This window comes from Petaurus breviceps, unplaced genomic scaffold, assembly GCF_028583685.1.
Source record: "Petaurus breviceps papuanus isolate PSGF00001 unplaced genomic scaffold, PetGlider_PUasm1.0 227, whole genome shotgun sequence".
Taxonomy (NCBI): Eukaryota; Metazoa; Chordata; class Mammalia; order Diprotodontia; family Petauridae; genus Petaurus; species Petaurus breviceps.
This window is the reverse complement of record NW_027185896.1, coordinates 10,934,663-10,951,038: the sequence shown is the minus strand read 5'-3', so window position 1 is coordinate 10,951,038 and position 16,376 is coordinate 10,934,663. Positions and strand designations below refer to the sequence as shown.

The 16,376-nt window shown below is 38.6% G+C and overlaps 1 protein-coding gene across 3 annotated transcripts in view; it reads right to left on the bottom strand.

Annotated features, from left to right (window-relative positions):
• USP4 (ubiquitin specific peptidase 4) overlaps positions 1-16,150 on the bottom strand; it is a 68,486-nt gene extending 52,336 nt beyond the window's left edge. For 2 of the 3 annotated variants that reach the window (XM_069095720.1, XM_069095721.1), the window contains exons 1-2: positions 15,974-16,149; positions 12,750-12,877 (exon numbers count right to left, since the gene is read on the bottom strand). In XM_069095720.1, coding sequence (XP_068951821.1) covers positions 12,750-12,877; positions 15,974-16,110 — 265 coding nt within the window. In that variant the 5' untranslated portion in view covers positions 16,111-16,149. Of the gene's footprint in view, positions 1-12,749; positions 12,878-15,973 lie in introns of all 3 variants that reach the window. The other variant, XM_069095719.1, reaches the window with a different exon arrangement.
• Positions 16,151-16,376: the final 226 nt, after the last annotated feature.

Below are 16,376 nucleotides of genomic sequence, written 5' to 3'. Positions count from 1 at the left end.
ACCTTGAGCAAGTTACTTAACCCCAATTGCTTTAAAAAAAAAAACAAAACTTATTGTATTAGTAATGTCCTCCTCCCACACTCCTAAGTATGTTGCTTGAAATAAAGGTCATAAAACTCAGCAAAACCCCTTTACCCCTATGAATCACTTCCATCACTCCCTAGTGACTTTTGCTTCAAAACCACAACTTCCTTGGACCCTAAAATACTGTTAGTCAAACACTAGGCTAGGGTCTTATGACTTGTGGAAAGCCCTGACATGTTACTGACAGGGTCTCATGACCTTTGGAAAGTCCTGGCTGAAATGGCCTATAATTGATGGCCTATAGTTGATGACCTGCAGCTAAGGACCTGGGAAAGGCCTATTGACAAAGTAGTTATGATTTATGGACATTTTCCTTAAACAATCATGAGACTTCCCCACTTCTGGAATTGACTAATCATGGGATTATACCTTCTCATTCTATTTTGATGCTGCTTCAATGGCTATAATAGCAATTTTCCTCAAGCAGAGGGGTGACTGAGGAACATCTTGGACTAATTGATTAGAGATCACTGGCACTCCTAATAAATTGACTGATCATGCTTGGGGCTCTGTCTCAATGATTTTTGTTACAGATTGGAATTTTGTGGCTCACAGAACATACACACATGTATGTTCTGTATACACACATATGTGCACTTGTGTGTATGCATACATGTGTATGACATGTACAGACAAGTATATACATATGAATGTACACAACACATAGAAGCATGCATAAAATATAAATGAAATTGACACAAGGTCCTTTTAATAAGGAAAGCACTAACAACTGAGGGAAAGAGGAAAGATTTCCTATAGAAGACTGCCTGAACACTATGTGATGATCAACCATGATAAACTAAGCTCTTCTCTGCAATACAATGATCCAAGACAATTCCAAAAGACTCAATATGGAAAATTCTACCCACAAAAAAAGAACTATGAAGTCTGAATGAAGATCAAAGCATACTATTTTCACTTTTTAATTTTTTTCTCATGGTTTTTCCCTTTTGTTATGATTCTTCTTTCACAACATGACTAATGTGAAAATATAATATGATTGTACATGTATAACCTATATCAAACTGCTTGCTGTCTTGGGCAGAAGGGTGAGGAGGGAGGGAGAAAAATATGGAAACCACAATCTTATAAAAGTGAATGTTGAAAACTTTAAAAAAAGAAAAGGGAGTGCCTCAGCTCAGCTTTGAAGGAAAGCAAGAATTCTAAGAGACACAGGAAGGAATGGTGCATTCCAGGCCTGGGAAGAGCCTGCATAAAGGCTCCATTAGGTAAGTAACTTATCCTCACACTAAGAAGTAAGAGAGGCACTGTAGAATATCAAAATGAGTGTGAAAGCTACTGTATGAACTGGTCGGTATTCCTGAAGTTATATTTCCCTGCATGGCTTAAGAAACAAATGTCCTGTACTGATCAGACCAAAGCAGCAAAGGAAGTTAGGAAAGCAGTGTAAACACCACCGAGGACACATAAGCCTACCCTTAGCAGGAGGTTTTCTGGGCAATCATTAAAAGTTATTCCCTTCTACCTCTTGGTGCCTTCTCATCTGGCCATTTACTAGTTGTGAAATGCTGAGCACATTTCCCTTCTCTGGGCCTCAGTTCTCAGTTACTTTTACTTTTTCCTATAAGAAGGAGGAGGAGAGGAGAAAAAAGACCATATTCAATTCAACAATATTAAAGAATATGTGTAACGTCCTTTTGCTAAGTTCTAGTAATACAAAAATGAAAAATAATGATGACTGATAACAAAGCAAAGTGTGATGAAGGCAAGGCTGAGATCCAAAGTGCTCTGAATAAAATTTACAAAAGATCACCAGGGCAGCTAGGTGGCACAGTGAATAGAGCACCAGCCCTGGAGTCAAGAGGACCTGAGTTCAAATCCAGCCTCAGACACTTAACACTTACTAGCCTTGTGACCTTGGGCAAGTCACTTAACCCCAATGGCCCAGCCTTCCCTCCTCCAAAAAGAAAAAAAAAAAAAAGAGAGAGGTCACTAAAAGCTGGGGGAACCAGGGTATTATTCATCTTGGCAAAGGTAGCACCTGAAGTGTGCCTTGAAGGAAGATTTCAACAGGCAGAAATTAAGACAGAGGGCAGAAAGAGAGGATCACCTAATTCAGCTGGATCTTAGAATGGATAAAGAGGAATAAAATAAAATAAGACAAAATAAAAATAAGTGATCCCACTCTATCCCACTGGGGCAGCTAGGAGGCTCAGTGAACAGAGCACCAGCCTTGGAGTCAGGAGAACCTGAGTTCAAATCTGGCCTCAGACAATTAACACAAAAATTGGCCGTGTGACCTCGGGCAAGTCACAACCCCAACTGCCCTCCAAAAAGCCAAAAAAAAGAATGAATAAAGAGGAACAGCATGTGATAAAGCTAGAAGTAAATCAGAGACAGACTCTGGAGGAAGTAGGCTAAAATTTTTATATTTTATCCTTCAGGTCAACAACCATTTATTAAGCACTTCCTATGTTTCAGGCACTATGCTAAGCATTGGAAATAGGGAACCAGTAAAGGGAGGCCCCTTCTTCCCCACATCCCAGCAAGTTGCACTCCTCAATGATCAGTGAATAATTCAATAACTGAAATTCACTGTGAATAATTCAATAATTTCCACCTGACCCACTTTTATGTACAGTTCCTCTTGCTCTAAAAATTCCCACATCTACGAAGACAGATGTAGTAGAATTCTCCACAGGGTCAGAGATAGGAAAACACAACAGAACTTAAGGTTTTGAGGAAATGGGAAACAATGGTGCCAAGGAAAATCCCATATGTGTATATATACCCTTTCATATATATAGTACATTCTTTTTAGCAGACACTTTTTCAAGACCCATAGGTACTTAAACACTTGCTTGATATAGTAATGATACAGTAATTGATTTCGTTTACGTTGGCATTTCTATGGCAGTTTCTGAAGAGCTCAAAGTATTTCATTTATTCTTCCTCATTATTGTGAAGCATAATAAAGGATTATGCACATTTTTAATTCAGGCAGCTAGGGGGCACAGTGAATAAAGCACTGGCCCCTAAGTCAGGAGGACCAGAGTTCAGTTCCAGCCTCAGACACTTAACACCCACACAAAAAAAAAACTAGCCGTGTAACCTTGGGCAAGTTACTTAACCCCAATTGCCCTGCAAAAGGCAAAATATATATGTATGTTTTTTTTTTTAACTCATAAACTTAAAAACATTATAAACAAATATAAACAATTATGGTAATGAATCCCAAATAAAGTCATAACATCTAAACTACTTACAACTTGATTTTACTTCAAATAATATTATAAATTTACTCTTTGTTGCACTTAATTGGATGGAACCTCTATGGAGGACGTACAGAAATACAAGAATCATAGCATGATTTAGGGGCAATATGAGCTAAAGTGTTGACAGTAAGTTCTCTAATCAACTGATCACTATATAAATCACTATAAAGAACAAAATGACAGGGGTGGCTGGGTGGCGCAGTGAGTAAAGCGCCGGCCCCAGAGTCAGGAGAACCCGAGTTCGATTCCAGCCTTAGACACTTAACACCCACACAAAAAACTAGGCATGTAACCTTGGGCAAGTTACTTAACCCCAATTGCCTTCCAAAAGGCCAAAAAAAAAAAAAGAACAAAATGATCATCTGTCCTGTGTTCCTTTCTGATTTCTTTTCTGTGTACTTATTTTGTTGCTGTTGTGTTTTTTAACATACAGTAATTGTTATAATACCTGGTGGTATTCTCATATGACTGCCCTCACTTACATCATTTTGTCTATAGAATAATCATTCAGCAATGAGTTTGATTATCCAAAAAAAAATCCCAAATACATTTTAAGCATTTCTTCTCTTAATAGGTAAGAAATGAATTTTTACCCTAATTATTTACCAACTACAGCTGTGTAGGGGAATCTCATTTTATTCCCTATTCTCTGGCCATCTCCTCACAGGAGGACCAATTGCCCACATGAGACCATGCCTTTAAGGGTTCCTTCCACCATTTCATCTCTAAAACTTCTGTCATGGGACTCCTGCTCTCCTAACTGGTGACTGCATTTCCTGGGTCACTATTTCAGAAAAGCCCCAACTATGTTTTGCTTCATTTCCAATTTATTCCCAGGCCATCTCATATCCTCTCCAACTACTTTGAGAGTATCCTAGTCCCCTCCCTCCCACTCCAGATCTGAAACTAGGGACTATAACCAGCTCTGTCATGTCTCCTGTATAGAATGTTTCACAATCTACTCTACATGGTGCCACTAACTATCCCTACAGTTTTCTCATGCAAAGTGCCCTCAGTTCAAAGTCATCTCTTCCCCGTTAAATGTAAGTTCCTTAAGAAAGGAACTGTCTTTTCACCTCCAGTGCTCAGCATGGTTCTTGGTGCATAGTAAGCATTTAATACATTATTTTTCATCCATTTATTCAAACATTATGGACACTGAAAATGCCAAGTTCAATTCACTCTGGCTGGGATTCAGCCAGCCACACTTGATGTCAAACTCCCTAGCCAGAATATAGCAAACCATTCTCATTAACACACTAGTATTATGATACTTCAATCAAGGGAGAGGTATCAAATTGGAGTTCTCAAAGCAGTTTCCCAGAACATGCCATTGGCTCACCATTGCTAAAACCATACCATAATTTCAAAATATAAATTTCCATTCTACAAGTTTCTTAGGCAGAGGTGAATGGAGAGGAAGAATAATAAACAAAGCAGCACCAACCTTACCACAAGGATTCAATTTAAAAGAGACCAGGAGAAGGAATGGAGGAAAAAAAAAAGAGGGAATCTAAACTATGAAATTCTGCTGCTGCCATCAGGACACACTAATATATGGAGCATGTGTATGTGTACATTCATGCACACACAACGTATGTGTATGTATGTGTGTCCAATGCAATATGCGCACACTGAGTAATGTTTTCCTCAAAGTTTCCTAATTTTAATTTTGCATTCCAAAACCACTCACATCAACCCTGATAATAAGCAAATAGGTCTAATCATCAGAGTGACCAACAGCATGAAGACCTCGTAGGAGATTCCTTGTCAAAAGAAATACCCCATTCCTATATCATCAATCCCAAAGAACCTTAATTAATTTATCAAATTCAATGCTGTGCCAACTTTCCCAAGTAACATCATTCAGTGTTCAAGCAGAGGCTAGATAGACATGTTAGTGACAATGTAGAAAAGAATCTTGCTTCCAACACAAAGTGGGACTAGATAAGCTGTAAATTCCTTCACATTCTATAAGGCTATATTTTATTTTTACACACACACATAGTAGCTAAGATGTTTAAAAAAAGAACAATAACATGTTATCTTAGAAGGAACAAGCCCTTGAGAGGAAAAAATCCCTAATAAAGCAAGTATTCTTAAGAGCATTTTTTGTGGTAACAAAGAATTGAGAGGGAAGAGAAGCTGTCCGCTGACAGCAGAATGGCTAGACAAACTGTGGCATATAAATGTACTGCCATATTGCTACAGAATAAGAAACAAGTAATATGATAAACTGAATGAGCATGGGAAGCCCTATATGAAATAACTAGGAGAACAATATTTGCAGTAACTAAAATAACGTAAAGAAAAGAAGTGAAAAGTAGCTGACTTCTATAATGTCTCAGAAGAAATAATGAAAAACACTTCCTTCCCTGACTCGTTAGAAAAGTGGGATCTAAGGCCACTAGGTGGCACAGTGAATAGAGCACTGGCCCTGGAGTCAGTAGGACCAGAGTTCAAATGTGACCTCAGACACTTAACACTTACTAGTAGTGTGACCTTGGGCAAGTCACTTAATCTCAATTGCCTTGCCTTCCCCCCTCACAAAAAAAAAGCAAAAAAAGAGAGAGAGAGAGAAGAAAAAGACTGTTCTATAAGTATAAAAGGATAAGCAGGTGTGATTAGGGAATAACTGAACAAATGATGGCACAAGTATATAAGAGTATTGCCCAGTAAGAAATAAAAAGGGGGAAATGGCAGAATAGTAAGAAAACTTTGAGCTCTCTAAATTTCCTCCACAAAAAAGGCAGAACATTGTCCTTAGAGGGAATGTAGAGCAGCAAAAATATACAAAAGTTGGATTTAAGCAGTTGTCCTCCTAAAACAACCCAAGACCAGACCTCTAGGAGAAGAGATTTGGCCAGAGTGAAGTACAAACACCTCCAGGCTAATCCTAAGGAATCTACAAAAAACAAGCTGAGGGTAGTTGTTGGGGGCTGGAAGGCATTTTCAGCCTTGGAAACATTTACTTCACCAACAGAAGGGTTCAGAAGGCTGGAGAGGATTGACCTTCCACAGTCGAGGGTCACCAAACACAGCTGTGCTGACGAGACATATCTAGGGCTGTAGCTTTGGCTGTGTGGAGAAGGAGCTGACACGTCTAATAAGAGGATGGGAGGTGGGAGTGAGGCAGGGGATGGCCCTGCTGGCTGTGGCCACTTGCAGGAGAGCAGAGTGTTCCAGGAAAGAGAGAGGACAGCTGTAGTTTGTAGCCACTGGATAGAGTGCAAGGAGCAAGAGCATTTGCAGGGCAGTGTGGCTAGGGCCCTAGATCTGACTTGGGAGTGGAGAGTGCAAGACTGGGCCCTGGAACCAACCTCAGAAAACAATCAGTAAGAAAGACCTGAGGCTCAGTCATCAATCTCCACACATCAGGTCTAGAACTTAAATATACTAATAGCTGCTGAAAGACAAAATAAAAATAAAAATGAGCCAGCAAAGTTCTAGAAAGAAACCAATCAAAAATAGCTACTATGGGTTAAAGAAAATTGGGGTTCATATTCAGAGGAAGATAGTGGAGCTAAAAAGGCTACTCAAATGGTCCCAAGCTCAAAAAGAGTTCTTGCACATGTACAACCTATATTGAATTGCTTATCTTCCCAATAAAGGTGGGTGAGGAGGGAAGAAGGGAAAAAATCTGGAACTCAAAAGTTTTAAACACAAATGTTTTTTAAAAATTGCGGTTTTTTTACATGCAACGGGGAAATAAGATATACAGGCACTTGGGTACAGAAATCCATCTTGCTCTTCTAGAAAGTTAGGTGGGTGATGAGGGAGGATATAAGAGAGAACAGATTGGGGGAAGGGGTATTCAGTAGGCTTGCTATTTTGGGGTGGAGGGTAGGGGAAAGATGAGAAAAATTTGTAACTCAAAGTCTTGTGGAAATCAATACTGACAACTAAAAATAAATAAATATTTTTTTTTTAAAAAGGGTTCTTAGAAGAACTTAAAAAGAACTTTAAAAATCAAGTAAGAGGCCATCGAGGAAAAATTAGGGGAAAAAAAGAGCAACCCAAGAAAATCAAGAAAATTTTGAAAAGTCAACCAATTTGAAATATTGAATCAGAAACTTGAAGGAAGAAAATAATTACTTGAAAACTAGAATTGGGCAAGGGGAACCTAATGACATTCTAAAGATACCAAGAAATAATAAAACAAAATCAAAAGAATGAAAAATAGAAGACAATGTGAAACATCTCATGAGAAAAACTGATATGGAGGAGAAATAATATGAGAATAGTCAACCTAAATTACAATAAATTATCAAGGAAAATTGCCTAGAGAAATAAATCCACTGATTACCACCTAAAAGAGATCCCAGGAGGAAAACTTACAGCAACTTCATAGCCAAGTTTCAAAGCTCCCAGGTTAAGGACAAAATATTGCAAGCAATGAGAAAAAAAACAATTTAAATATCACAGAGCTACATGAAGGATTACACAAGACCTTGCAGCTACTATGTTGAAGGACCATAGGGCTTAGAATACTATATTTTGCAGAGCAAAAGGGCTGGAGTTATGATCAAGGATTAACTTAGCAAAGCTAAGTATAATCCTGAACAGGAAAAAAAAATGGATTTTTAACTGAACTGAAAGACTTTTCAATATTTTTAACAAAAACATGAGAAAATGGAAAATGTGACATGAGATTAAAGAGAAATATAAGGTAAACATTAAAGATCAATTATAAGGTCAAACTGTTTACTTATAAGGTGAAAATGTTATCAGTGTTGTTATGAGTGTCATCATTATTTGGGTAGTTTGAACTGTGTATGATAGGGTAGATCTAAAAAAAACCCCTACATTAGGAGAGATAAAAAGGAGTAATTATCTCATATAAATGAGGCATAAAAGGAAGAATTAATAATTTTGAAAAAGCTAGGGAGGAGAAGGTGGGCAGTGCTGGAACTTTATTCTCATTGGGAATGGGTCAAAGATGGAACGACATACATATGTATATAATATATATTAAATATATATATATATTTATATTTATATAAAAACATTTTAGTGAGTATGTATATATGTGTACATGTATACATAGATAAAGGGCACAGGATCAGTTGAATAGGAAGGTATGATATCCAAAAAATAAAATTAAGAGGTAAGAGGGGAATATAATGAGAGGAGATAGGGAGAGAGAGAATAGGGTAAATTATCTCACAAAAAAGGGGCAAGAGAAAACTATTACAAAGAAGGGGGAGAACAAGAAGGCAAAAGGGAATGGGTCAACCGTACTCTCACTGAATTTGGCTTAAGGAGGGAATAACATACACTACTTTCCCTACAGGAAAAGTAGTGGGGAAGGGGATAAAGAGGGGGGGATGATAGAAGGGAGGGCAGATTGGGGGGGGAGAGGGTAGCTAGAAGCACACACTTTTGAAAAGGGGCAGGGTCAAAGTAGGAAACAGAATAAACGGGGGGACGGGATAGGATGGAGGGAAATACAGTTAATCTTTCACACTATATCTACTCTGGAAACATTTTGCTTAACTACACATGTACAACCTATATTGAATTGCTTATCTTCCCAGTGGGGGTGGGTGAGGAAGGAAGAAGTGAAAGAATCTGGAAATCAAAGTTTTAAAAACAAATGTTAAAAAAAAATTGCTTTTTACATGCAACAGGGAAATAAAGATATACAGGCACTGGGGTATAGAAATCCATCTTGCACTACTAGAAAGTTAGAGGAAGGAAAGGGGAAGATATAAGAGAGAGCTGACTGGGGGAAGAGGTATTCAATAGGCTCAATATTTTGGGGTTGGGGTAGGGGAAAAACGGCGAGAAAATTTGTAACTCAAAATCTTGTGGAAATGAATGTTGAAAACTAAAAATAAACAAAAAAATTTTATTTTAAAGTATCCTGAAGTCAGAAAGAAAGAAGAGGGCAAGGTGAATAGGACAGGGGGAGAAAATAATGGAGGGACTCTTAGAAACGCAGTTAGGTTAAGGTATAGGAGAGCAAAGTAGGGAGTAGGAGAAAAGTAGAGGAATGAGGGGCGGCCAGGTGGCTCAGCGAGTTAAGAGCACCGGCTCCAGTGTCGGGATGACCTGGAGATCGAATCCCGGGCTCAGACACTCAGCACCACACCCAGAAATAACTGGCCATGTAACCTTGAGCAAGTTACTTAACCTCGATTGCTTAAAAAAAAATAAAAATAATAAATAAATAAATAAATAAATAAAAGTAGAGGAATGAGGAGGAATAGGGTGAGAACAGTGAGGAAAAATAGGAAGAAGGAAACTATACAATAGATCAGAATGTGAATGAATTTACCTATAAAATGAAAATGGAGAATAGAGCAAAAATTTGAATTCAACAATATGTTGCTTTCAGAAAACACAATAAAAATGAGATACCCACAAAGATAAAATAAAGGGAAGGAGTAGAATTTATGTTAAAAAAAAAAAAGCAAAGGTAGTAATCATGATCTCAGACAAAGTTAAAGCTAAAATAGATTTAGTCAAAAGAGAAAAACAGAAAAACTATATTATGTGTCAGGATTACCATTCAATATTATTTAAGACCATTTAAAATAACTAGACAGTATAAAATGCCTGAGAGTATAACAGCCAAAAAAAGACATAGGAACTATGTGAACATAAGCATAAAACATTTTTTATACAAATTAAGTCACATCTAAATAACTAGAGTAACATTTATTATTCAGGGTAGGTAAAGCCAATGTAATTTTAAAAATGACAATTTTACCTAATATATTTATTCAATGCCATCCCAATTCAATTACTAAAAATATTCTCTTACTGAGTTAGAAAAAAAAATAACAAAGATCATTTAGAAGAAAAGGTCAATAACTTCAAAGAAACCAGGGAAAAAAGATGAAAAGGAAGGAGATTCAGTAGTTATTAGACCTTAAACTATATTATAAGGCAAGAACATTGTTGAAGTGTAAAACTGATAATTGCAATTATCTTAAATTAAAATTTTCTTGTATAAATAAAATCAATATAGCCAAAAATAAAAAGAATGCAGAAAGTTGGGGAAAATACTTTCATAGATAATCTCTCAGATAGGATGTGATTGTGTTGAAATATTGCTGTGGTGTAGGAAATGATGAGGTGGTTGATTTAGAGAAACATGGAAAGACCTGGACCTATGAAAGAAGATGCTATCTACCTTCAGAGAAAGAGATGACAAATGGAAATATGCATGGTATAGTCTTACATATATGTGTATGAGTGTATAGGTGTATAAATGTTTATGTTTATAGTTATATATCTGTGCGTGTGTGTGTCCCCGAATTTAATTAGAGCCTTCTTTATGGCATGAGGAGTGGTGGGGGAAAAAATAAAGAGAGCACAGCAGAGGACAAAAGAAAACCTATAGGGAAGCAAACAAAAGCTCGGAAGCTTTGGAAAAAATGTGTAGTATTTATTATGCAAGCTTTCTTGAAATGGAAATATATTGTTTTATACTAAATCTTTTCTTACATTCTACTGCATATATGAAAATGTTATTTTTTTTCTTTTCTCATTTGGTATTTAAGTTTAAAAAGAATAAAAAATTACCCAAAAAAGGGCATTTTCAGAAAAACAAGACTTGTGTGAACAGATTGCAGGATGAAGTAAGCAGAACCAAGAGAACAAGTTTATACAATAACATTGTAAAGAGAAACAACTTGGAAAGTTGCTTTAATTTAAGAACCATTGTCAATGGAATGACCAATCACAATTCCAGAACACTGAGGAAATATGTTACCCACCACCTCCTGACAGAGGTAATGGACTCAAGACATATTTTCAAACATGGTCAATTCATGAATTTGTTTAGCTTGAATATGTATATTTATTACAAAGGGTTTTTTTCTTTTTCTTTTTTTTTCTAATGGGGGAAAGAAGACAGGATACATAAGATGGAGACTAGGGATATCAATAAGGATGACAAAATGAAAAAGGAAAAATAAAACAAAGATGATTATTGAAGCATTTATTTAAAAAGCACAGAAGCCACAGACATGTAAGGTAGCTCTAAAAGTTACATGCACTTAAAAGGAAAAACAAGGGGGCAGCTAGGTGGCGCAGTGAATAGGTCACCAGCCCTGGAGTCAGGAGTACCTGGATTCAAATCAGGCCTCAAGACACTTAACACAAAAACTAGCCATGTGACCTCGGGCAAGTCACTTAACCCCAACTGCCCTCCAAAAAAGCAAAGAAAAAAGGAAAAACAAAGTGTACATAAAAGAGTCACAGTTTCATATATAATGTTTTTCTGTTCCCCTTCGAACATGAAAATGCTCATTTTATTTGGCGTTTTGTTAAGCCCAAAATAAAAACTTTTTTTTTATTTTTAAAGAAGCTAAATACAAACACAATGTAACAGTTTTGACCCTCTTAAGACCTCCTGATCAGTGGTTTATCATCACTACTTATAAACTGTAACTAATAAAATAAAACAGAAATGGAATGAACTGTGTCTTGAAACCTTTCCCAGACAGACTCCAACTGAAGCCTTCCCCTAAAAAAGAGTGGTTTTGTAATCACCAAATACCACCTCCAAATGACTACTCCCACAAGTTCTGTCCAGATTTCCTAGTTCACACTTATATAATACTTTATGGTTTACAAAATACTTTATTCATAACTCTATAATTATAACTATATTATCAATCATTATTTTGCAGGTAAGTCTCAGAAAGGCTAAATGACTTGCTAAGAAGTATTGAAGTTGGAATTTAAATTCAGGTATCCTGTCCCCAAATCTAGCTCTTCAAATACATCTCAATGCTGCCCAACATATTTTTCACTCCCACATGCAAAAAGACTTAAAGTCTTAACATCAAAAAAGACATAATCTTCACATAATTTATTCATATGAGAGACAAGGTCATGGGATGCCTTGTATGGTCTCTTGTATGTAAATTTGGCACTGGTCAATCCATTGTTTGAAACTCATTAGCTTGGTTTCAATTTGGGTTTTCCCCACACTATTTTTACAGACTACATGCCGAATCTCACAAGAGTCAAAGAGATAACAAAGGCTCTAATAATGCTAACTGACCCTGCAATTTGTCCCATTTAGAAAGCAGTTCACTCTGAAAATTATAGTTCCCAAAGGACAGGCTTTCAGGTGCAATTTTCAAAGGTTTAGTTTATGTTTCTGATATTTTCTATCCTTTCTACCCTCATGAAAGTATAATGCTGGAATAAGTATATGAAACGAAATTTTTTAAGTTGTCAACACCCTTCAGCCAGAGGAAAGTAGTTCAATTTCCTCCTGACATTCTGACAGTTTCCCCTATATACCTGACCACAAGCATCAATTTCCAACCTCTGGTATAAGCTTCATTTCCATATATATCCAAACCAAAGGAAATCTGGCTTACAATGTAAATGCTACTGGTAGCAAATGCTCTCTCATTCTGCTGTCCTGCTTTTAACACTCCAACAGGCAATATAACATTTTACCTGAAAAAAGTCCGGAGTTATCTATTGGTCCAGGAAACAGGTTGTTTTCACCCACATTGTACATATCCCAGCTATCAAAGCCCACATATTTCTTCCACTGCTTGAACCACCGGCTGTCAATCAGATACCTAGGAAAACAGACAAAATTTGACTAATATAGAAAAGCTCAAGAGGCAAAAGCTTCTCCAAGGCAAATGCATACTCCATAAATATGGATTCACCTATACCAATAAGGAGAAAGGGCTTGAGATGAGCAAAATGAATTGAATTTGGGGTTTTAAAATTAAGTATTTACTCAAGGTAGCATTCTGCCCTGATCTATACTAAAGTTGTTTTGCAAATGTGAACAGAAATAAGTTTCTATTTTTCAGTAGGCTTAACTGCACTGTAATATTTCTGATAGCCCTTCAAGCTCATTCAAATAGAAGCCTACCCATATGCTGCATTAAGTAAGGCTTTTAGTATTTATAGAAATGTGCCAATTGTGTTCCCTTTCTCTTGCCAAGCTATATAATTATCATTTTACATTCAATCTGCTACTTTTTATAGCTAGGGAAATTTTAGCAAATCTGGGGCATGTGGTGTTTTAAGCACTTCCAATAAATATTACAACTAAATGTGGAGGGAAAAAATCTCTAGAGCTGTAAAACACAAGTTTCTAAGGTATATCCCTCAGGATTTACTGAAAGCTAATGAGTTCAGGGAAGAAACTGAAACCACAGAACTACTTATATCCACCTAGATCAGTGAAACTCTAGTACATTCCTGTATTCCATTTTCACTAATACAGTGAATCAGAACTAACAGTAACTACCATATATATGGAACTGTATTAGATCCTCATACACAATTCACCATGCAAATTCAAGTCATACAATGGTAAATTTTAGCATACAATCCCAAACTTCAACTTTCTAACCTCCTACTTTGAATTATGACATCTGTACATCCTAGAAAGTAATGAATAATTTTTATGATTAAATACACTCGAATGCATTATTCTGTAATCAATTTTTGATGTGTCAGGCAATGAAGCCCGTGACACTTCTATGGCCCTACTGAAATTCCTCCCCAATGTTTTTGGTAATGTTACTGCTTGGTTAAACTGTAGGCTCCATGAGGGGGCTGTCTTCTACCTAAATTCTGAAGATTCCTTCCATCAAGTATCACAATGCTCTGGCAGAGAGCAGAAGATGAATAAATGTAATTTTAAAATATAATGTACTTTGCCTGTCATCCTACCACCTCATTCACTTATTCTGAAAAATGAAAATCTGCATTTAAAAAATTTTTGTGAAGGAGGGGGACCAAATGTGAAATTCAAGGAATTGTGGAATTGAATCCTGTAAACTAAAAGGAAACAAACAAATTAATAAATTAAAAAAATTTTTGTGTGATTCTAACAGTATGATGCAGAGCATGCTTTAGAAGGATCTTAGACATTTCTTCACAAGTCTCATCGGAATGTTACTCAAAATCTAGGGTTTTGTTAATATAATAAATTTCCTCTTCTGAAGGAAACAGTGACATCCCTTGGTTCACATTCTAACTCTCCAGGGTCTTTTTCTTTAGAATCTGTTGTATCCCTGGAGCCAGTTTGGTCTGGCCCTGCTCCTCTGAGTTAACAGCTCACTGCAAACTCTTTAACGTAACTATTACTTTACAAAGTTCCACTCAATTCAACAAATTCATAAAGTGCAAAATGATGGGCAGTGTGACTGTGGATTGAGAGCTAGCAGATAGATGGAGAGCCAAGGAGTCAGAAAAAGGAGAGGGGGAAAGGCATGCAGCCACCAACATTTACTAACAGTGTGACCCTGAGCAAACTCACCTAAATTCTAAAAGCTCCAGGCAACTCTCTAAATTACAGAGCTGTCCCTCTTTGTGGATAAGGAAATATTCACAGCATATTTTAAATCACAGGTCCAGCCCAACACATACATCCAATATGTGCAAGACATATTCCCACTCACAAAACTTGAGCATTATATTAATGTTTTCAGCAAAGCTAGTCACTTCTTAAAATAGCTAGCATATATATAGTGTATAGTGCTTTAAGATTTGCAAAGCACAGTACACATCTTATTTGATCTTTTATATTATACCATCAGGACCCTAAGAAGTCATGGCTCCATTTCTTCCTCTAAATAACTGAACATCAAATCCCAATATAAGCCTCGGTCATCTGATATCTAGAATACAACTCAATTCTGCTTCCTGGACACTTTCCCCTCCAACTCCAAACTGCAGTTACCAAAATTATCTTTGGTCCTATCAACTCTCTCCAAAACATTTTACTGCTCCCACAATCCTTCTATTAATGCAAGTTATCTGCCTTGGGCTTACATGTCCTCAAGCAATCAAGCAGTAGAGAGAGACATCATCTTTCATCTTTCCCCACACCCTCATTCCTAGCCCTGGTTATTCCAGCTCCCACTCCCTGGAGCACCTGTCTATGATTACTCACAACCTAGTTCTTCGTACACTCCCTTCAAAATTCACCTCAAAGCTACTTTCCTCTGGGGGCTCAAGTCAGTCAGGAAAAGGCACAGAGGGAAGTTTCAACATTAAAGGGTCCAAAATTACTCAGCTGGAGGGATTGGGATAGAGGAGGCTAAGGAAAAATAAGGAAACTGCCAAGATCTCGAACGTGACAAGTGAAGATGTGAAACCTTGGAGAGGAACAAGAAAACTTCGAATGGGGAAGTCCAACAAGCATTTACTAAATGCTTACCTACCAAGCATCAGGCACTACGTTAAAGGAGGCTCAGGTAAGAGGCTTCCCAGAAAAGGGCTGAAGAGGATGGTTTAGAGCAGGGGCGTAAGAGTTTCATTAGACTTAGGAAAGGGAGAACAAAAGGCATTTGGGGTTCTTCCTGGGCTGGAGACAAGGGAACCAAGGGTCGATGGGTGGGGTAGAAGGGGAGTAATTGAGAAGATTCCGGAGCCAGGCCTGGGCCGGGGTGGAACCCGGGAAGGCCACTGGGCTGGGCTGGTGAAGGGGAGCTACGGGACTGGCCTTGGACATAAGGGACGGCGGCGACTAGGAGGGAGGCCGGCCAGGAAAGGGGAAAGGAAAACCGCAGGCCAGGGTCGGGCCGAAGGCCTGGAGAGGTTGCGGGACAGGGCCTGGGTCGGGGAGGAAGGACCACGGGAGCGGGTGCCAGCTGCCAGGTGCCGGTGCCAGACCACATGCCCTCCGTAGCTGGGGGTCGGGCTCTCACCATTGTGCCCCTCGCTGAAGCGCCGTCCTCATCAAGGCCCCGAGCTCGGATTTTTGCGTCTCCGCGTCCGGCCGCTGCCCGCAACCTCCGCCTTCCGCCATCTCCTTCCCCAGCTCCGGCCCGGCCGGCCCGGACATCCGCCTGGCGCACAGCGCGCTTCGCGCCGCGCCCCACGCGCCGCACGCACGCACGCACGCACGGAGCGTTGCGCACAGCACCGCCCACGCGCCCCGCCTCCCTCCCCAGCCGCGCCCCGCCCCGCCCTGCGCGACAGTCCGACGCCACGCCCAGTCCGCGTGCCCTGATGCCGGGCACGCGCTTCTAGGGAGGGGCTGGGAGAAAGGCGGAAGAGAACGAGAGAGCGGGACCGCGCAGCTAGGGCGGCTGGGCGGAAGGGCGGCGA